General features: G+C 36.0%; 2 protein-coding genes across 3 annotated transcripts; both read right to left on the reverse strand.

Annotated features, from left to right (window-relative positions):
- Positions 1-233: 233 nt before the first annotated feature.
- LOC137394594 (uncharacterized) lies at positions 234-10,409 on the reverse strand. 2 transcript variants are annotated; one of them, XM_068081326.1, is made up of 8 exons: positions 10,354-10,409; positions 9,805-10,143; positions 9,436-9,609; positions 5,431-5,706; positions 5,086-5,121; positions 4,130-4,192; positions 1,310-1,410; positions 234-369 (listed from the first exon to the last, which is right to left on the reverse strand). In XM_068081326.1, the coding sequence occupies exons 2-7, from the start codon at positions 10,040-10,042 to the stop codon at positions 1,325-1,327; spliced, it is 873 nt and encodes a 290-aa protein (XP_067937427.1). In that variant the 5' UTR covers positions 10,043-10,143; positions 10,354-10,409; the 3' UTR covers positions 234-369; positions 1,310-1,324. The 2 variants fall into 2 exon arrangements, with proteins under 2 accessions (XP_067937427.1, XP_067937428.1); XM_068081327.1 differs by lacking the exon at positions 10,354-10,409 and having other exon boundaries at positions 9,805-10,146.
- A 1,319-nt stretch (positions 10,410-11,728) lies between these two features.
- On the reverse strand, positions 11,729-23,124 carry LOC137394726 (uncharacterized). The gene is made up of 9 exons (XM_068081489.1): positions 23,009-23,124; positions 22,412-22,659; positions 19,643-19,924; positions 18,849-18,941; positions 14,294-14,448; positions 13,573-13,641; positions 13,232-13,304; positions 13,002-13,085; positions 11,729-12,144 (listed from the first exon to the last, which is right to left on the reverse strand). Exons 2-9 carry the CDS (start codon positions 22,641-22,643, stop codon positions 12,131-12,133), a joined length of 1,002 nt encoding a protein of 333 aa, XP_067937590.1. The 5' UTR covers positions 22,644-22,659; positions 23,009-23,124; the 3' UTR covers positions 11,729-12,130.
- Between the last annotated feature and the right edge of the window lie 1,214 nt (positions 23,125-24,338).

A 24,338-nucleotide genomic window follows, 5' to 3' on the forward strand; every position in this document is an offset into this window, starting at 1 on the left:
AAGCTCTGCGGAGTTGCTCCTCATGGCCTCTTTCATTTTTCTTGTTATTTAAGTTTACGACTATGACTGTTTACGTTTATGACTGTTACAGCAATAAGTGCTAAACCAAGGAGTTCTAGCGTGCAATGCTTTAAGGCATCCATGAACCGTACATTCGTTGATGGGCGTAAAGAGATGTTTATCATCGAATTGTGTGAGAGGTTAAGTTGAAGAAATTATTTTTTTATTGGACTTGGTTATTAAAAAACCGATAAATAAAATACTTTATCAAAGAACGACTATTTTGTGAAGAGACTGTCCGGAGAGTGATCTAGTAGTAGGATGAATAGTCCCAGCAATTCTTTGTACGGTTGCCCATTTTGTTTCTCTCTGTAAAAAACACGAAAAACATTTGAAAATGTTTATGGTATAAAATGAATACACCACTTGCACAATTTGTTGGAGTTGAAAAGTGTAAAGATTTGGTGTTAAAGAAGATATGTGACTACTGTGCTTTGATTAACAGAGAAACCAGCACAAGCCATTTGTGTTGCATTACTGTAATCACGAAAGGGTGCACGTTTGCGTGAGTGTTTCGTATACTTGTGTAAAAAATACAACAAATGAATGTATTATTTAGGTGTGGTACAATACATAAAATCTTTCGAAATGTATTGCATTGATTACTTTGTAAATTCATTAAGATTTACAAATTGATCACTGCGTGCAAAGGTGAAATTTGGTAAAAGCGATTTGTTGCACTTCACCATACTCTGACGTAACTCTGATATAACTCCTAGAACTTATCCTGCAAAGGTATATTCCAAAATTCAATTGCATACTATACTAATATACTTGTATACTATTATAATACTTTATAATAAATTTTGCATAACTCTGGCTATATGTTCGAGAAGATATTATGATATTCTAAATTAAAATATTAGAATATTATAGTATTCTGATGGCCTGCAGCATATCTACAGGCATTTAATGCAACATCCTACCATATTTTTTTGAACATATAGCCACAAGTATGCTGCCAAAATTGCCAAGATTTTAATGCTGCCAAGTAAGTAGAATAGAATGACAGCATTGTATAGAATAGTGTATAAAAGATATGCAGGCCTTGCAGCCCTTTTATGGGTTGCCATTACTGGCTTTTTATAAAGATTTTAATGGTGCTATGAATCCCCTGAGAAGAGTGCCATTACAGAGGGCATAACTTCACCGCAAAATCATTGAAAGTGTGCAGAACGTATCACAGTTTCACTGCCAGTATCAACATGTTGTTCAAGCACTTCAGCATAATAAAACTGCATAAACTTACAACAAATCAGACGCATCAGGCTACTCCTTCCTGGGAGTTCACATATATTAAGGCTGCATTTGTTGTATCTGAGTTCTGATCCGTGGGTGTTACGAGATTTACTACAAGTATGAGCAATAATAGAGCCATGTTAACTTATATCTGCAGGTGGTAATACTTTTAAAGCTAGATCCTATGACCCTACCTCATACAACAAGTGTACATGTACCAATGATCCTATGACCCAACCTCATACAACAAATGTACATGTGCCAATGATCCTATGACCCTACCTCATACAACAAGTGTACATGTGCCAATGATCCTATGACCCTACCTCATACAACAAGTGTACATGCGCCAATGATCCTATGACCCTACCCCATACAACAAGTGTACATGTGCCAATGATCCTATGATCCTACCTCATACAACAAGTGTACATGTGCCAATGATCCTATGATCCTACCTCATACAACAAGTATGCATGTGCCAATGATCCTATGACCCTACCTCATACAACAAGTGTACATGCGCCAATGATCCTATGACCCTACCTCATACAACAAGTGTACATGCGCCAATGATCATATGACCCTACCTCATACAACAAGTGTACACGTGTCAATGATCCTATGACCCTACCTCACACAACAAGTGTACACATGTCAATGATCCTATAACCCTACCTCATACAACAAGTGTACACGTGTCAATGATCCTATAACCCTACCTCATACAACAAGTGTACATGCGCCAATGATCATATGACCCTACCTCATACAACAAGTGTACATGCGCCAATGATCCTATGACCCTACCTCATACAACAAGTGTACATGCGCCAATGATCATATGACCCTACCTCATACAACAAGTGTACACGTGTCAATGATCCTATAACCCTACCTCATACAACAAGTGTACATGTGCCAATGATCCTATGATCCTACCTCATACAACAAGTATGCATGTGCCAATGATCCTATGACCCTACCTCATACAACAAGTGTACATGCGCCAATGATCCTATGACCCTACCTCATACAACAAGTGTACATGCGCCAATGATCATATGACCCTACCTCATACAACAAGTGTACACGTGTCAATGATCCTATGACCCTACCTCATACAACAAGTGTACACATGTCAATGATCCTATAACCCTACCTCATACAACAAGTGTACACGTGTCAATGATCCTATAACCCTACCTCATACAACAAGTGTACATGTGCCAATGATCCTATGATCCTACCTCATACAACAAGTATGCATGTGCCAATGATCCTATGACCCTACCTCATACAACAAGTGTACATGCGCCAATGATCCTATGACCCTACCTCATACAACAAGTGTACATGCGCCAATGATCATATGACCCTACCTCATACAACAAGTGTACACGTGTCAATGATCCTATGACCCTACCTCACACAACAAGTGTACACATGTCAATGATCCTATAACCCTACCTCATACAACAAGTGTACACGTGTCAATGATCCTATAACCCTACCTCATACAACAAGTGTACATGCGCCAATGATCATATGACCCTACCTCATACAACAAGTGTACATGCGCCAATGATCCTATGACCCTACCTCATACAACAAGTGTACATGCGCCAATGATCATATGACCCTACCTCATACAACAAGTGTACACGTGTCAATGATCCTATGACCCTACCTCACACAACAAGTGTACACATGTCAATGATCCTATAACCCTACCTCATACAACAAGTGTACACGTGTCAATGATCCTATAACCCTACCTCATACAACAAGTGTACATGCGCCAATGATCATATGACCCTACCTCATACAACAAGTGTACATGCGCCAATGATCCTATGACCCTACCTCATACAACAAGTGTACATGCGCCAATGATCATATGACCCTACCTCATACAACAAGTGTACACGTGTCAATGATCCTATGACCCTACCTCATACAACAAGTGTACACATGTCAATGATCCTATAACCCTACCTCATACAACAAGTGTACACGTGTCAATGATCCTATAACCCTACCTCATACGACAAGTGTACATGTGCCAACATATTTATTGATTTTGAATGTAAAAGTAAATGCTGATGCTTAAAGACTAACTGACACAAAACTTTAGTAGATTTTATCAGAAAGTATCGATATTTTTTTATCATTTGTGATTGTTTTAGATATTTGAGGTGATCTGACTGCGAGGATGTTTCAAGATTAAAATTGACTAGACTTTATCACTGTCCAAAGCTCAGATCCAGCGAAAGTGCAATTATGACCTTAATAGTTGCAAAGAGACAGAATAAAGACGTGAAATACTGCAACTTGAATGCAATAGCCGATATCAACTATAGCAACAGTAGCCACTAGTCACCATTTTGCAACAATTTTTCTTCTGTGCGTTTTAACTGTGATCGAGTTTTATTGATTTTAATGTAAAAAAATCCTGGCAATCAGATGACCTTAAACATCAACTACAATCGGAAAATATAAAACAATACCGATATTTTCTGATTAAATCTCCAAAAAATTTCTGTAAATTAATCTTTAAAAAGTGTATTTAACACAAAATTATTAAGTAATTCACATTCTCATCAACAGTGCGATTTTAAGAAAAATGCTAGAAAGTTGAGATTGATTACATAGAGTAAGATACATTAGAACAGTAATTTAATGCCATATAATTTAAGGTTGAAGACTCCCAACTATGGGTTAGCACAGACTTGAGACAGCATGTGTCTGCTGTTTGTTATATTAATATGTAAATCAATTGTTCTCAACTCTATTTGCTTGTGAAAATAGTTTAGTGAGAATATAATACCTTGTTCTGAAGATTGATTGTAGGAGGCATTGTTCAAATTTTGATGCTCCCTTCCTGCAGACTCTGTAACAAAACCAAAGCCTCAATTTTTATCAACAAAAAGTGTTTAGGTGTTTATAGAAAGTCTGCTTTGGAATTTGGAAGCTTCGCTTCAAATATTCATCCACAAACATGTTTTATTTCTGTAGTTAGTTTAATGTCCACTAAGGCTTTTTTGTTAGTTTCCGCTACCAAATGGTGAAGACAATTGGTGATTTGACGAAGTTTTTGAAACCTTGATTAGCGACGATTGTTTAGTTACGGTCAAGGTCATAAGCCTACATTCATAAAGCTATTACGAGTCATAGAAATGCTAACGGCCTCCAGCGATTTTATTGGATTTTAGTAAGCATGCTTACTAGATTTAAAGCACCTCCTTTGTAAGATTTGGGGATGTTTTTTACTTCATTAATAGAATTATAAAAAGCTATCATTTTTGTGATTAGGCATGACTACATACTACATATGACTGTTGGGTATAATGCTGTTCATACTGGCAACAGCTATCCACATGATAGCATCCATCGCTTTGTATTGACATTTGTGATGTACGGTAAATTCATCAGCAAGCTGTAATCATGAATATACCGGCGACAGCACCACAGGCTATTAGCGATGAAATGGGAACGTATGCGCCGGGTGCCGCCGAGGACCGCCGGTAGATGCCGGCGGCGTCGCAATAGTTTATTGTTGATAGAATATTACTTGAGAACTCGATTGTTTACACAAGCTCGGCATTGTGAGTGATCAAAAGTAGGAATCTGAATGACTCAACAAAAATGGAAAATCCCGTTTCCAATTTATTCCATCGCAAAGCTGTTATTAACCGGTACCAAATAGTTTAACAGCTCGTACATAATCATACATAACTGTAAATAACCTAGGAACCTCACTGCTGCTAGTATCACAGTTCTTACCGTTCTCTTTGGTCCTCCCTAGCTTTACCCATACTCCTACAACAATATAAAACTATTATGCTAATAGTCCAGATAATCTATTGCTTATTATACTGCTCCTTTATATTAATGATTAATTACAAGCCCAAATCAAAATCATAATGCAAAAAACTAGAGGAGCCACTTCCTCAACTTCTTTACATCAACTAGTAAGAAGTGAGCTCTATGTTTCTGCTCAGTATATCAACACACTGGCCTGCTTTTAAAACTTTTCAATATTATGACCCTTTTTATACTTTCCTACCAATCTTCTATTATGCCTGCTACATGAATCACAAATGAAAAAGGCAAAAAAGTGATACTTACTACAGATGACAGCTGCACATCCAATGATGATCACACTTCCGAATACTATCAATAATAGCTCAGCAATGTTCATAGGTTCCCCTCTAGCCGATTCGGTATTCTTTTGTATACTATTTTTCCTTTTCGAGTTCCTTTTTTTTATTAATACATTTTGTTTTTTTTTGTTTGTAGATTGAATATGCCGTGGATTGCTAGTGCTGAAAAAACTTGATCCAAGGCCTTCGTTAGCATTACTTCTGGGTGTACTACTCGTATGTCCAACAGATGATGTAACACCTTTTTTAGTGGGGGTGTTGGAGGCTTTACTGACTAGACTCATAGATGTGGTAGTCCCAGCTGCATCAGGGGGAAGGTAAGGAGGAACAGCAAGAGATGATAATGTGGAACTCTGGTCAACTGTACCAGAATGGGAAAGGCAGATGTCAATATATTCTGAAATAAAAAATCATTTAATTTTACGACGAACTACTGCCAGGCTACCTAGATATCTCCAAATCTTCAGAACTGTCTAATAATCTAAACATAAAAAGCGTGTGGAGCCAATGGTTGTTGAGCACAACATCAAGTTATTTCATTCTTCACCTACTACTACTCTGTTTCCTGTAACCTTTCAGGTTATCATACCTGGACAGTAGCCTTCACACTGAGCAGAAAATGGCGGGGAGGTTTCGGGGCAATATCTTGTACATGGTCCTGGCTCGTTTCCAATGCCCAAGAAGCAGTTGATGGGAAAGTTTTTGTCTGTTCTGAAGCGGTAGCAGTCCTTGTAAGTCCAGTTACAGTTTGATGGAGGAATAAGATTTGAAGCCACACCTAATGCCTCCATAGTTATTAGAAGTCTGTATAGAGTTTTGCTACTCATCTTTGTTGCTTGGTTACCTATTTCTTAGCAAAAGAGGCTGTCTCTGTCGACTGTCGACTGTTGTTCAACTTCTTAGCAATTAGTAAACTACAATAAACCAGTTTTCGCGAATGGAGATTCATTGGTATGCGTTAGTTGATAAATTTTATACAAACTGTTCAAATAACATGAACTTTACGCCAAAACCAGTTGACACCTACTTGAGTTGATGGCTGTGAGTTACAGCCACTGTTGAGTATCAACATTATTATGAAAAGAAAATCTATGGTAATTATTATGGCTATGGAACTACTTACTGAGAGCGATAGGCGCGGTCATTCAACACGATCAGCTGGTTGTGAATGGCTTCTCAATAGAGTTCGCACTTACGTGAGCAAACACTTAGGAATATTCCAATGACATCATAGGATTTTTAAAACGCAATTGCTATTCTGTGTTTTCCGTATTCACCATTTATCACGCAATAGAATAACCTATCCGACCATATCAATGGCAGTGTCTATCAGAAAGAGTACTTATTTTATAGCACCACTTTTATTCTATTACATACAGTGGACCTCCGTCATACAACATTTATTTGTTCTGGTATTAGGATCGTAAGGCAAAAATGTTGTATGGAAGGCATAGGAAAACTGTGTATTAGCTGAAACTGCATCCTACTAGCATTTGCCTAACTTAACCCCCCTCCGTGTAACAGTCATAGCAAGGGTGAAAGGTGCAAGCACGTGAAAGGTTCAATTGCTGATCTTATTTCTTACATGTATTGGAAAACTTCAATTTACATTAGGTTCTTCTTATAGTATAGAATTCATCCAACCCTTTGGGTTTAGGCTATGGTCGTACAGCACTGTCGTTATAAAGTTGAAGATGAGGAACTGTTGCTTCTACTGTCGATATTATAGTACCCGACTGTTTCATATGTAGGCTTATGTATGTAACACTCGTTTTGGTTTGGCAAATCTTTATAACTACTGTCCAGAATTTTAGTTAGTCATATACTTTAATGTTTAGCTGGGCTACCTATTGGTTAACTAATGTTTAGTGAGTGCTGTGACTCATCTTCTGGAATCCTTAATATCTGCTGAATAAGCGGTATCAGTCGGCATCGGCCGGCATCTTCCGTTTGTATCACATATAAGAAAGCCCCAATTTTAGAGGAGATCAAGATTGGTAGAAAGGTCAGTCAGAAATGGCGAATTGTTACATATACAATTACTAATAGAATGCCAGGCGTTGCCCTAGTAATAAATGTTAGTTATTTTGTTTTAATAATAATAATAATAGATTTTAGTTAGTCATATATTTTAGTGTTTAACTGGGCTTCCTATTTCTTAATCAATGTTCAATTAGGGCTATAACTCATATTTAGAAATCTCTAATATCTGCTGAATCAACTGTTTCATTTGGCTTCTGCCAACATCGGTCGGTAGCTGGCGTTTTTATCAAATTATAAGGAAACCCCAATTTTAGAAGAGAACAAGATTGGTAGTAGAGTCAGTGAGAAATGGAGATCTGATATACATGTATATACACTCATACTTCAGGGTTTGGAGGCTATTTTATCAACAATAAATAAACTTGTGTAAGTGCACAGTTGAATAGAAGAAGTCAAGCATTGTTGTCTTCAATATAGATATAAACACGCATTAGTACAGTTTCACTACGATACCATACAATGTTCTCATATGACAGCTTTAGGTGGAAAGCTTGACGACACACCCAGTGTTCATTTAATCATTCATCTGATATGAGACTGATTTTTACTGAGTCATTCAAAGTCAAACGAACATAGTACTGACTAGCCTCATTTTTCACTCACTCTAAAATGTATTACAAACAAACAGTTTCTTGAATACATTTGTTTATTTCAAAGGAAAGCAAAATTTGTAGTTCCAGCAAATCCCACAGCATTAGAATACAAAGCGAATGTATATTTCTACTAGCAATGACAAAGAATCTCAATGAACCAGCAAATGAACAAATAAACCCAATGAAAAAATGAATGAAATTCAATGAAACTCAATAAGCAAAAAAACTCTAACAACAATTTAATTGTCATCTTCAGAGTATCGCAATCACATCGTCTATAAATATGTTCGACAGTCAACGTGAAATCTGTAGAGAGCAGCAAATAGAGAGAAGATTTGAATATGTTTTGGTGGTGAACAGCTGTAGTAGCAAATATAGGACATCTGAATAAGTTGTGTTTATCCAACTTGAGTGATAGCAGCAGCGTCAAGTCATCATTGTCTCCCTAGATAAGCAGCACCAGAACAAATATGTTATAATTTACATACAGTATCAAGTTTACACTACCCACTGCTAGTCTGTAGCATGTGGTGAGGATATTGAGGGAAAACACTGTTAGTCTACTGCTGAAACATGGCTTTCCTTGTTGTCATATAGGGTTATCAAGTGTATATACTGTACACTCACATGGTACATAAAGGTATAGCTTGTGGATTTGGTAAATGCTTTTTATAGGATTCACACATAACTAAGCACTCTAACTTGATTAGCTATGGTACTTCAAATGAAATTTCAAATTACGCAACCAAAACATTTCATAATCCTGATAGTGGCAGCAAGTCAGCCTTGTCTCCGTAAATATTTCACAACTCAGAGGTAAGATCTTTGGACATTTTTAGTTGATTACTGAGTCCAACTTGCACAACATTTTAGTCAATTTTATCAGAAAGAAATGGTGTTTTTCTATCAGTTATGATTGTTTTTGATGTGTGAAGTGTGACCGAACTTTATCGTGATTAAAATGTTCAGGTTGTTATGATTGTGTCGAAAGGTAATGCTCACCACATCCTTCCATGTACCTAATGACTAAACCAAATGGTATGAACATAGAATTTAAAAAAATGTAGGGATATATTCAACAGCTCTAGCTGTATAAATTATTTCCTTCACACCATTATGTATAAAACTTGTATTTACACACAAATCTTCAAATTACTTGATACAACTTACATAACTTTAGTTTCAAACTAGTCTTTTGTTGATATTAAGTCAGCAAGCCTATAACCTGCCTACTATTCATTTCACAAAAACAAAATTGTCGAACAGTCGAACAAAATTGGAATAATATTAGCCACTGAGTGTCTTACTCGTATGTACAACAGATAATGTAACACCTTTTTCAACACCAGTTGTAGTGTTAGTGGGGGTGTTGGAGGCTCTACTGACTAGACTCGTTGATATGGTGGAATCAACTGCATCAGGGGGAAGGTGAGGAGGATCAGCAAGAGATGTTGATGCGGAACTCTGAACTACTGAACCAGAATGTGAAAGGCAGACGCCAATATACTCTAAAATAAAAGAAGCATTTCATTTTACAATGAACTACTGCTAGGCTACCTGAAGACCTCTAAATCTTCAGAACTGTCTAATTATATAAATATAAAAAGCTTGTAGAGCCAGCGGTTGTTGAGCATCAACATCAAGTTATTTCAATCTCTACCTACTACTATCCTGTTTCCTGTAACTTTTCAGGTTAATCATACCTGGGCAGTAGCCTTTACACTGAGCAGAAAATGGTGGGGAAGATTCGGGGCAGTATCCTGCACATAGTCCTGGTTCATCTCCTATTCCCAAGAAGCAGTTGATGAAAAAGCTTTTGTCTGTTCTGAAGCGGTAGCAATCCTCCTTAGTCCAGTTACAGTTTGATGGAGGGATAAGATTTGAAGCCACACCTAGCCCCGTCATAGTTATTAGAAGTCCGTATAGGATTTTGCTACTCATCTTTGTTGTTTAGTTACCTATTTCTTAGGAAAAGAGGATATCTCTGTCGACTGTGGACTGTTTTTCAACTTCTTAGCAAATAAGGATCTCGAATGAGTAAACTACAATGAACCAGATGGCACGAATGGTGAATCATTGGTATGAGTTGGTTAATAACTTTTATATAAACTGTTCGAATAACATCTTAATGCCAAAACCAGTTGATACCTACTTGAGTTGGTGGCTGTGAGTTATAGCCATTTGTTTATATCTACATTAATATGAAAAGAAAATCTATGGTAATTATTATGGCTATGGAACTAAGCACTTACGGATAGTGATGGTCGTAATTGGTCTAACAACACGATCAGTTCAGTTGTGAATAGCCTCAATACGCTCACACCTATGTGAGCAAACACTTAGAAATATTCCAATGGCGTCATAGGATTTTTAAAACGCAATTCTGTGTTTTCCATTTGTACCATTCATCACGCAATAGAATAACCTATCCGAGCATATCAACGGCAGTGTCTATCAAAGAGATCACTCACCACTTTTATTTTATTACAGCACAGCCGTTACAAAGCTGAGAATGAGGAACTGCTGATCCTATTGCAGATATTATAGTATTCGACTATGTTATATTTATTTACTAGCTGTGTCACCCGGCGTTGCCCGTGTAATAGAAGAGTGTTTGGACAGAAAATTGATTTGTATTTAACATATAACAAAATTTGCCATTCTAACTTTCAAACTACATATCATGAGAAAAGTTTTTTGTCTTATAAACAATGAGAAGTAGTGAGAGTTTTGCTATTAGCAAGTTTAATAATGTGAGCGAACAGCTTCTCGTGACGTTATGCTATGACCCGCGTCACACGCAAAGCAGTTAGGTTTTGCTCTGATATAATGACTTATATTGGCAGGCTAAGAACCCGACTTCTTCGTAGTTTTGTGGGCTAGGCGTAATACTGATAAATGGCTTAGTCCGAGATCAAAACCTCCTCGGTACGGAATATTTATTCCAAGATTCTAAGATCTATAGCCGTATTTCCGATGAACACACGTACACACGGACTTTAAGAAATATATATATAGATGTACGTAACATTCGTTTTGGTTTGGCAAATCTTTATAACTACTGTCCAGGATTATAGTTAGTCATGTATTTTAGTGTTTAACTGGGCCTCCTATTGGTTAATTAATGTTCAGTAAATGCTGTGACTCCTATTTTGGAATCCCTAATATCTGCTGAATCAGTGGTATCAGTCTGCATCTGCTGACATCGGCCGGCATCTTCCATTTGTATCGCATATAAGGAAGCACCAATTTTAGAGGTGATAAAGATTGGTAGTAGAGCCAGTCAGAAATATAGATCTGATACACATGTATGTACGCTTGTACTTAAGGGTGCGAAGACTATTTTATCAACAATAAATGAACTTGTGTAAGTACACAGTTGAAAAGTAGTAGTCAAGCAACTTTGTCTTCAATGTAGATAACAATATTGCACAGTACCCTTTCACTACGATACCATACAATTTTCTGATGTGACAGCTTTAGGAAGAAAGCTTGACGACACCACCCAGTGTTCATTCAATCACCCATTTAATATTAAACTGATCTTTACTGAGTCATTCAAAGTCAAACCATCACTGTACTGACTAATCTCACTTTTCACTCACTCTAAAATGTGTTGCAAACAAATAGTTTCTTGAGCGCATTGTTTATTTCAAAGGAAAGCAAAATTTGTAGTTCCAGCAAATCCCACAGCATTAGAATACAAAGCAAATGTATGTTTCTACTAGCAATGACAAAGAATCTCAACGAACAAACAAATGAACAAATAAACCCAATGAAAAAATGACTGGAATTCAATGAAACTCAATGAGCAAAAAAACTCTAACAACAATTTAATTGTCATCTTCAGAGTATCGCAATCGCATCGTCTATAAATATGTTCGACAGTCAATGTGAAATCTGTAGACAGCAGCAAATAGAAAGATGATTTGAATATAAGAGTGTTGGCGGTGAACAGCTGTAGTAGTAAATATAGAACATCTAAATGAATTGTGCTTATCCATCTTGAGTGATAGCGGCAGCGGCAAGTCAGCCTTGTCTCCCTAAATAAGCAGCACCAGAACAAATATAGTATAATTTACATACAGTATCAAGTTTACACTACCCGCTGCTAGTCTGTAGCATGTGGTGAGGATATTGAGGGGAAACACAGCTGGTCTATAATTGCTGAAACATGGCTTTCCTTGTTATTATCATATAGGGTTAGCAAGTGTATATACTGTACACTCACATGGTACATAAAGGTATAGCTTGTGGATTTGACACATGCTTTCATAGAGTTCACAAATAACTAAGTGCTTTAACACGATTAGCTACTTCAAATGAAATTTCAAATTATTCCAGAAAAACATTTCGTTATCCTGTTAGCGGCAACATCAAGTCAGCTTCGTCTCCCTAAACATTTCATAATCTAGAGTAAAGAGCTTTGGACCTTTTAAGTAGATTTCTGAGTCCAACTTGCACAACATTTTAGTCAATTTTATCAGAAAGAATTGGTGTTTTTCTATCAGTTATGATTGTTTTTGCTGTGTGAGGTGTGACTGAACTTCATCGTGGTTAAATTGTTCAGGTTGTTTTGATTGCGTCGAAAGGTAATGTTCACCACATCCTTCCATGTACCTAATGACTAAACCAAACGGTATGAACATAGAATATTAAAAAATGTAGTGATATATTCAACGGCTTCAGTTGGACAAATGCTTGCCTTCACACCACTATGTATAAAACTTGTCTTTACACACAAATCTTCAAGTTACTTGATACAACTTAAATAACTTTAGTTTCAAACTAGTCTTTTGTTGATATTGAGTCAGCAAGCCTATGACCTCCCTATTATTCATTTCACAAAAACAGTGGAACAAAATTGGCATAATACTAGCCACTGTATTGTAGGTCTCACCTTGTGGGTCCTCGCCTTGCCTCCAATGCGATTGAATCATATGATATATGTCACAAAGCTTAAAGTCAGCGAAATTCACTTCACCTAAAATGAAACTATTTAGTTACAAGACATCAGACATAAGATACATAACTGTCTATAAAGCTCATAATTGTAGATTGCTCAAAGATCATGGTTGTAACACACCACCAAGTAGATGCCTTATATATTATTGATCGCTTTCAACTTACTAGATATCGCATCATTTGAGGCATTTAGAAGTCTCCTACTCTCTGAAGCACCTCCATCTGCAGTTGACAGGTTCTGTAACAACAAGAGTCTGCTATGTCATTTAAAAATAGTGTCCCAGTTCTGTCTTTTAACTTGATTAGAGAGACGGCAAAGAATCCCACTAATAAAATGGCAACAAGACAAAGTGGCAGTTATGTCCTCTTTAAAATCTATAAGATAATAAAATCTATAAATTAATTCACTCGTTCACTTTTCTCTTTTTAAAACATCAAAAATATCTTATATGACAATGTGATGAGATGTTAGATCACAGCATAACTGTAAAAACATTGTTAACCACCTCAGGATCAATTGGCCCTGATTCGGATTCTAGTCTCTGCATTCCTTTCCTTCTCATCTGCGCGTTTGCCTAAAATACAAAAACTTATATATACATATATATATATCTGAAAGTATATAATAATATTAATAAACAGACTTATGATATAGCACAAATAGGAGTGGTGACATATATTCAGCGAACTTGTTTAGCAGGTTACAAAAAGTTTTTAACCTAATGTATATTCAGAAAATTGAGTGATCGGCCATATTACCTTCTGTAATATTACGATACTACTTGATTAGTATGCAACACATACTATATTATACTTTACCATACTATACTATACTGCACAAGATAAAATGTAATTACATTACATTTATTCTATGCTGTGTATATAAATCTCAGTGCTTGTCATTTTGTTGGTTATTCACAACATTGCATCATTCGTAACGATTATCGATTGGTCTCACTAGGTGAATGCCCAGCGTTGCACAAGTAATAAAAACAGCTTATAAACAGTTGCAGGTAATGTAGTGTAAAGGTAATGCAGTAGGTAAGGTAATTCCATGTTTATAAGCTGTTTTTATTAGCCGTGTGATGCAGGAACTTTGTTAAATAATAAAATTCACAGAGATTTTCATTTTTAATTGATGAACCTAATCAGCAGATGCTACCCTTGAAGTGGGTAGACACAAACGTATCTGCTGTCGTTTCATATCATTATTTCAGAAGTTTATACCTTCTCAACCTTAGCCCAATACTCAGGGTCTGCATCTATTTTCTGTTTCAACAGCTTGTAGAGACGGTTGAGTGTGCCCACGTAGCAGGTTATGTCCTTGCAACTCATCAGCTGTCTCAATAAACTCTCCAACAAACCATCTTCAGGCTCTCCTCCTGTGAACACAGAAAACACTTATACTTGGAATAATAATAGCGTACAGACATGGGAGAGTAACCGGGCATATTGATTGACTAGAAATTCAGTAACCATGATTAAAAACCATGTTTGTTTAAGAGATGATGAGACATCAAGGATCGCTGATGCAACACAAAGGCTCTGGTAATTGTTTACAAGAGACGGCTAACTGGGCCAGCACCTGTCAGCATTGTATCATCTAAAGTCATGGGCCAGTAATACTCGAGTTGGCTCTGAGCTGACTAATTTCTTTTCCATAAATCACGCTCAATGTGATGGCAACACTGCTTCACGATGTAGTCACCCGTCCAAGCTATATGAGCAATTGATTTTACTCATAACTTAGTATTGAAAATTGTGGGTGGCAAAGCTGACAAAATACAACATTTCAGCATCAATAGTAGCTTTTTATCTGAATAAGAAAACTATTTTTCATGTTCAAGCTTTTTTCATGTTTTGCATGTTCAAGTAGGAAATTTTGGAAATACAACGAAGGAGCCAGCTGTAACAGGAAGGAGCCAGCTGTAACAGGAAGGAGCCAGCTGTAACATTTACTTATTTTCTTTGAAAATTTAGCCAGATGATTTAATCGGAATATTGTTATGTGCCAAAAAGTTTTGTAGTTGATTGAAACTTGCAGCTGCTATTGTGTAGTCAATGCACAAGTGCCTACCATAGACACTAATCTAACCTTATTTTCATTTTCTCCTTTCAAATGAACTTTGCTTAATTTTAATCAGATATGCAACATATTGACTGATAGGTTGTTATTCATGCCAGTTCTACTGTTTGAACAAGAGTATAGAGGTAGCACAAGAATTTGGAGAGTTTATGACTCATCAGGAAAATTGGTTGGTAATTTGAGTTTCCTTCAAAGTCGGTAATTTGAATTTCCCAAAAAGTTGGTAATTTGAGTTTCCAACAGGTTGGTAATTTTATTTTCCAATCAGTTATGAGACTTTATATGGCTGTCTAGACGAAAACAGCAATCATGAAATCATAAGTTGCTCTAGAAACTTCTGCAAAATCCAGAATGTTTTTGAAATCTAAAAAGAAATTGCCAATAAAACGGCTGTTTAGTTCTGATGAATATATCCATTGTGAAATTTGCGATAAAGTGTGCTTTTTAATGAAAACTAAAGATTAATGACTAATTTAAAAGACTAGTTTCCCTCAACTGATCATGTTGATATATACTAAAGAAATAATAATGAAATATTCTAAGGTAATCATATTTTATTGAGCAAAATGAGTTTGAAGCAAATTGTGCCTAGAGTTTTATTTGTACACTATGGATGTACACTATGATTGTGTGAGTTTTATTTATACACTATGGATGTACACTATGATTATGTGAGTTTTATGTATACACTATGGATGTACACTATGATTGTGTGAGTTTTATTTATACACTATGGATGTACACTATGATTATGTGAGTTTTATGTATACACTATGGATGTACACTATGATTGTGTGAGTTTTATTTATACACTTTGGATGTACACTGTGATTGTGTAAGTTTTATTTATACACTATGCATATACACTATGATTGTGTGAGTTTTATTTATACACTATAGATGTACAATATGATTGTGGGAGTTTTATTTATACACTCTGGATGTACACTATGATTGTTGGAGTTTTATTTATACACTATGGATGTACACTATAATTGTGTGAGTTTTATTTATACACTATGGATGTTCACTATGATTGTGTGAGTTTTATTTATACACTATGGATGTTCACTATGATTGTGGGAGTTTTATTTATACACTATAGATGTACACTATGATTGTGTGAGTTTTATTTATACACTATGGATGTACACTATGATTGTGGGAGTTTTATTTATACACTATGGATGTACACTATGATTGTGTGAGTTTTATTTATACACTATGGATGTACACTATGATTGTGGGAGTTTTATTTATACACTATGGATGTACACTATGATTGTGTGAGTTTTATTTATACACTTTGGATGTACACTATGATTGTGTGAGTTTTATTTATACACTATGTATGTACAATATGATCGTGTTCCATTTACATTGGTGTTTGTTGGAATACTTTTGCTCCCATTAGCTAATTCTTGTAAAAATGAGCACCCTTTTCCATTAAAAAAAAGATTTTGATGACTTGGGTGTTTAATGCTAACAAAAAATTAGTTTAAAGTGACATTGAGTATGCATCGTCATCGACGAATAAACAAACAGCTGGATTGGTCAAGCGTATTTTCTTATGAGGTGGTCAACAGATTTACCTGCTATTTCAGGCTGGTTTATATTATATTTTTCAAGTCCATGTTTGTGTTAAAATCTCTCTTTGTTTGCATCATCTTCATTATGTTCTATAGACTCGTGTAACCATAAACGCTAGAAATGTAACTTTTCTAAAGAAACGTTCGTTTGTACCATTGTTGTTTTTGGAGCTTCTGAAGGAAACTTTATGTAGGCCTACATTGTTTACTGATTCACCATTTTATGTAGCCCTGTAAAGGGTGAGCCAAAACTGGGGCCATCTTATGAGCGTAAGATTCGAGAAAAGTTTTTTAGATTGATTTTGCACACAGCACAAGTGGATGTTCCATGTGAAAAAAATGGTACATTATTGCTCTTTAGCTTGTAAGGTAGTTTGTTCAAGACCAAGCGTTTTTAGTAATCATAATCAGAATTTAGACATCCAAAAAGTGGTCATGCTTGCGACATTACATACTCGAGATGAAAACAAACTACAGTGTATCAGTCTGTCATGAGTAACATCTCAATGACACTCACACCGCATGCTAAAATACCCTAGTGACAATGGCACTTGAGAATTTCTAGATTAACAGACCGGCAACCGACCTTTTGAGCAGCGCTAACTGAGTCATTGCATGACCTTGACCTTGTCTGATCGATTTACTGGAATGTGTCTATTGACAATTATAGCTTTTCAAGCAGCCGGCTACCGAAACATATTTAGATTTCCGGCCCTTTGCTTTCATCTTTTTCAATACAAGTTACGCTCAAGTATGCGAACAATGTATTGTTCGAATATTGCAACACATCATTTCAATTCCGTGACTCATTTCCAAATTCCCATCCTGAGTTAACAAGTCTTAGAGGTCAACTTGAACAAGCTATAGTAGACTTTATCAGAGAGTAACGGCACTTTGCTATCACTTGCAGTTGTTCTTGATGTTTGAGGCGATCTGACTGCCAGAATCTTTCAAGATTAAAATCAACAGTACTCGATCGTGGTTTAAATGCTCAGATCAAGGGAAAGTGTGATTATGACGTCTATAGTTGTAAGAGACCAACAGCATAGAGAAGCGAAACCCTGCAACTTGAATGCAATAGCCGATATCAACTGTAGCAACGCTAGCTACTAGTGATGTCATTTTGCAATGTATTTTTCTTCTGAGCGTTTTAACAGCTGTTAAGTTTAGTCAATTTTTATCTTGTAACATCCTGCCAGTCAGACTACCTCAAACATTGAAAATAATTGCAAATGTTAAAAAAATACTGATACGTTTTGATAAAATCTACAGAAATTTTGTCCAAGTTCATCTTTAGCCGTGATTATAATTTGTAATATAATAATAATAATTGTTATTGTAATATTCTTGTTGAAGTTATTCTGTAACAAACCTTCGTAAAAGATAATCTAACACAGCTGATAATATAGTACTAAAATATAGATGTTTCCTACTTATGAATGAAGTGTGAGTAATGGATGTGAAATAATTAGAAAAAAAATTATTTCTTCTTTCTCGATACCGAAGGTTTTATGCGTTCCCTTGCATTCCTCAAAGAGGACAGACACTGTCTTAGAGTGTCTCAGAGCTAAATAGCAAGAAAACTTTGATCACCAGACAAAAACACAGGAGCTTGCTTAATGTTTGAAAGACACTAAGGTTTGAATCAGAAGCTTTTTGGAATACTAGCAAAATTTTGAAACCAGAGTTTTACACTAGCCACATGTTTAATGAGCTATTGAAGGATCTGATCTGAAAATACAGAGTAAATGGAGAGTAGATAGTGTTAAAAGTTTGTTGAAGGTAATTTATCAAGATTAGCATAGCTGAGGTTCAGGACTAATACTGAAAACCATGTCAGCTAATACCTGCCCCCCTTAAACCAGTATGTCATATGCTAAACTTTGACTAAGGACAAAGGTATGAAGCTATCTCTAGGTTCTTTGTTAAACAATACACCGCCAGACAACATGGTTTAAAATATCTGTCAGCATTGAAGACTAACCTTAAAGATGTACTCATAATATAATTTTGGGATTCTACATATGGCTTTGAAAGAGCAATGTGATTCCCATTACAGTATTCAAGTGTGGATAGTATCTCATTTCGTATACAGACATGAATTCACCTCTTGGACGGCTCTCGGATAACACAAGGTTCTCAGAAGTTTGTGTGTTCATCTGGTTGTTTCCTTGTAGTTTGGCCTTTATTCGTCCCCATCCTTTAACAATAATGTTCTGTTAACAATCAGTAGTCATATCCTCATAACTTCATTAAGTATGTACATATAAGCGCATGCCAATAATATAACTGTATTTGTGAAAGCAGTACTTTTACATATTATTAAGGATGCTTTAGGATAAGAGTACGTGATTGCGTACACACGAGGTGGTCGGATTCCCATTGTACACTTTTCACAATTTTAGAGAAGTTCAGTTTTTACCTTGTTTGTGGTCCACTGACAGTAGATAACTGCATCCATAGCAGTGTAACATTAAAAATAGTGGTCAAGGATATTTATAAACATTTTAATGTTTTTAGAATGATAACTGAACCCTTGCTTTACAACAAACTTTGCAAGTGTTTGTTGTAAAGCAACAAACACCTATGGAGTTTGTTGTTGCTACAAATGTTTTGTTGGATTCACTCTTAGGTATTCAATAGAGTTAATACCATGTTGGTCACAAATCACTGAGAGTGGAATGAAGAAAACAATTCAAACTTTAAGGATATGCATAGCACAAAATGAATGCTTTTTGAAGACCCCGTCACACGATAAATATTCCCTGACATTTGCTTCACGCAAGGATCTCTAGGGTATATGTAAACATCTGAATATACCATAAAAACAAACTGCTTCTGTAATATCACTTCTATATGGAGACACTCCAAGAGAGAAAACAGTTTAATACGGGAACTTACGATCACAGAAGGTTTTCTTTTTGAATCCGATCATAGGGAAGATTGCGATCAACCAAGATAAACTGAGAATAACGATGAGCACAATTTCCAAAGTACTCATTTTGATTGGTCGACATTTAGTCAGCTCTGAAGCTTTTGGAGTTATTTCCTGTTGAGAGGGTGCTTCAGTTGTGTTTGGTTGCTTCATTGTTATACTGGAACGTAAAGCTGAAGGAAATGATGGAGGAGGCGTAGAAGTGAGTGCAGTGGAAGATTTAGATCTTAAACACCAGCTACGGTAACCTGCAAAACAGACAGACATCGTGCAAGTACAGATTCAGCAAACATGGAATTCTCTCCTACCACCGTGAATGCAATTGACTATATAGATATCACATCAAAATTGGCCTGAAAGATTGGAAATTTTGAAACACAGTTTAAGTAGCTGGTAGAAATTATAAATAAGAAGTATAAATTATACAAAACATATAAATGAAATTAATTTAAATGGTATAAAGTGTAAATTAGAGTAAGTTACAATACTTGTTTTTATTTTAAATTAGAGTAAGCTTCATCACTTGTTTTTATCTCTCACTCTATCATGAAATGTGCACACCGTGTCTCTAATGTGTACACCTTGTCTCTAATGTGTACACCGTGTCTATAATGTGTACACTGTGTCTCTAATGTGCACACCGTGTCTCTAATGTGTACACTATGTCTCTAATGTGTACACCGTGTCTCTAATGTGCACACCGTGTCTCTAATGTGCACACCGTGTCTCTAATGTGCACACTGTGTCTCTAATGTGTACACCGTGTCTCTAATGTGCACACTGTGTCTCTAATGTGTACACCTTGTCTCTAATGTGCACACCGTGTCTATAATGTGTACACCGTGTCTCTAATGTGCACACCGTGTCTCTAATGTGTACACTGTGTCTCTAATGTGTACACCTTGTCTCTAATGTGCACACCGTGTCTATAATGTGTACACCGTGTCTCTAATGTGCACACCGTGTCTCTAATGTGTACACTGTGTCTCTAATGTGTACACCGTGTCTCTAATGTACACACTGTGTCTCTAATGAACACCGTGTCTCTAATGTGCACACTGTGTCTCTAATGAACACCGTGTCTCTAATGTGCACACTGTGTCTCTAATGTGCACACCGTGTCAATAATGTGTACACCGTGTCTCTAATGTGCACACCCTGTCTCTAATGTGCACACTGTGTCTCTAATGTGTACGCCGTGTCTCTAATGTGCACACCGTGTCTCTAATGTGCACACTGTGTCTCTAATGTGTACACCGTGTCTCTAATGTGCACACCATGTCTCTAATGTGCACACTGTGTCTCTAATGTGCACACCGTGTCTATAATGTGTACACCGTGTCTCTAATGTGCACACCGTGTCTCACACTGTGTCTCTAATGTGTACACCGTGTCTCTAATGTGCCCACCGTGTCTCTAATGTGTACACCGTGTCTCTAATGTGCCCACTGTGTCTCTAATGTGCACACTGTGTCTCTAATGTACACACCGTGTCTCTAATGTGCACACCGTGTCTCTAATGTAAAGTAACAATATAAACATTTTTACTAGTTATTATGTTATTATTTTATTTCTATGTATTGTTTAGGTTTTTACATGTAAGTTTTCACATAGTTTTATATGATGTATTTTTGTATATTTATATTATATTTGTGTTTATATTTGTATGTTATAACTTAAAGTATACCATTATTCTTTTTTAGGGCTCTAAAATAAAATACCCAAAATAGATTACATTCTGATCATCTAAAAGCTATGAAGCATCTAAAAGCTCCAACCGTTTTGACAGACAAAAGATTTAGTGCAACCGATTTTTCTCAACAAATATTTTCATTTTGTATTTTATTTGTGCTTTTGTATTTTTTTGCCAAAAACCGTACATGGATTGAAAAAGGAGCTTTTGGAGGGCTCGATGTGAACCTGTGAAAGCTTATCATGGCTAAGTTTAAAAATCTACCATAAAACCTGTATCTGAATACAACCTTTATTTGAACACCACCTTTATTTGAACGCCGCCTTTATTTGACCGCCACTATATGAGAAGAGTTAAAAAATAAAACTTTACCCTTTAATTGAATGCCACCTCTATTTGATCGCCACATTGAAATTCGTTGATCTTTATAAATAAATAATAGCAAGTTATCAGTAGAAAAGTGTCTAAAAAATCGTACTAATAATTTGTTCTTGTACATCAAAATCAATTAATTTTTTTGTGGTTGCTGTTTGTATTAAAGTCTGTTTTCTAATGGTTTTTTCTTTGAAAGTTCTTTTTTTCAAAATACCGACAAACTAATTGACACACTTCTAACAAAAGGCAGCTATAGAAGGGTTGAAAAATAAATCATCATGGAGTTCAAATAGAGGTTTTATAGTAAGCTAATAGTGCGAAAGTTTTGGGCTTCGAAAGAGCGTAGCAACAAGTATCACTCAAAACTAGATTTATCGCTGTACCACAAAAGCACCAGGTTTGAACGACATTAAAATAAACCTCTACTCCATTGGCTTTTAAATTTGGAAAGATTATTACTTGGAGTTGTGCGCTCTCACAACCAATGAGAACAATGGATAGAGCAATACTTGTGATGTATACTGTATACTGTAATGCTATATTGTGAGGTACTATGCACACATACTTGGATGTTCAACATAGCTAAGCAAGGTCTAGTGAACTTTACCAGAGCCTGTTTGATAATCAGAGGACTCAGTATATGGTATGTAACTGCTATATACATTACCTATGCAGTAGTCGTAGCTACACAAGAAGTTGTCTGGGCTGGAACATGCCTCCTTACAGCTGTAGACTGTGCCACCATTGTTGTTGTGTCTTTTGTCACAGTTTATGGGAAAATCTCTGGATGTTTGTAACTCCTCGCAGTCATTCTCTGACCAGGTACATTTCTCAGGAATAGTTTGACTGTTTGCACTCACCAATATGGCCGCAAGTATTAACAGCTCTCTGATTACCATTCTGATTTCTCACCTACTGAAAATAAAACCACCGATTACCAGATTCTTCTTTAACCACTGCATATGCTGCTAGCAATAGGTTTTAACTTAATGCAAAAACCACAAGTAAAATTTCTGTACTTTAGGGTAGAGAACATTGAAAATTATTTTGCTCTAATTCCCTTCTCTAATCATTTGATCAGCTGGTATATATGTCAAATTTTGGTATGTTTATGAAAGAGGAAACACTTGGATTGAACCAAGCGTATAATGACTGAACATAAACACTAACGAAATAAGACAAAGTATACATAATACAAGTGAGTAACAACTCCTTCACACAAGGTCATGACAGCAAATGGGTGACAGATAACAGACACTCTTACCTGCTTAGTAGCTCTCCCCACTGTTTGTCTTGCAACACAGAGTGATATGGTAGAAATGCAATGATCTACAAGCCAGCATGGTCTGTAAATATACGCGTGTATATGGAATGGGTCACATAAGCCTATAATAGGTTAACTCTTCACCTTTGTTGACCAATCAAATGAAACTATTTACTCAAGTCATGATATGCTCTAAGCTCGTACATGTAGTTTAGTTCACAAACTCTAGTTGACTTATCAGGCAAGGATATACACCCCCCTCCCTGTAGTAAATGATATATGATCTAGAATGAGCTGAATAACGTTGTTATATAAATTACCTGTAGTGGTTTGCCAGTTAGCTGTAAAATATTCCAGCCTTTTTAATTGACTTTGTTTGTTGACTGATCTGTCACCCTGCTGTTGCTCTATTCATGCATTTGAACACAGAGTGCCATTAAACCTGTTCCCAGACAAATGTGGTAATTGTATAGCACCTTCAAACTCCTACTGCTTATGTGTTGTCACTGCCAAGGCAGGGTGTTTATCATATAGCTTTACCTAGATGTTTAGCAACTGCCTTCTTTTTGGTTCATTCTAACAAATCTCCTCAGACTGCGAAGCTGTGTATCTTATTAATGTTATTTAGCAGTATCATAGCTTAACAACTTTGCATTACTACCAACTCTCTCGTAGAAAAAGTGAAAGAGGTATGTTACTTGCTGACTATTATATTTTATATAGCTTGCTTGTATTTCTAACTTGATTTCTGTTAAAGTACAGTATTTTAAATTCTGAATAGCAGTGTTATGCCTTTACTGCTTAAAATTCTACTGTTTACAATTTAAATAATTTGAAAAAATTGTTTTTAAAGTTTTAAAATTTACTGCTAAAATTTCCTACACATTATTTGTATAAAATTCTGTTTTGTCAGTATTTTAAATTCTGAATAGCAAAGTGTTGTCTCTACTGTTTTTATTATAATTTTTTGCTGCTATCAGCACTTCATATTGGTGATTGTGCGACATTGTGAAGGATTTTGCATGCCTTCCATTTTTGTGGGTGTTACCCTAAAGAATTGATTATTGTTAGACTGTGATGAACAATTTAAAATTAATAGTTACAACTAACATGTTGACTTTTATTTGCCTACCAACTGGGTGATTTGGTGATATAGCTATGATGAATAGCTAGTTCCTATTATACAGAAATATGATTTCCATATTACGCTCTTTTTATAGAATTAATTACCTATAGATGTAACTGGCATAGAGATGACCCACTCTAGGTAATCTTACAAGAAGGTTAAGACGACTAACCTCTCTTATCTATTTGCATGTACTATTTAACC

This window comes from Watersipora subatra, chromosome 4 (assembly GCF_963576615.1).
Source record: "Watersipora subatra chromosome 4, tzWatSuba1.1, whole genome shotgun sequence".
Taxonomy (NCBI): domain Eukaryota; kingdom Metazoa; phylum Bryozoa; class Gymnolaemata; order Cheilostomatida; family Watersiporidae; genus Watersipora; species Watersipora subatra.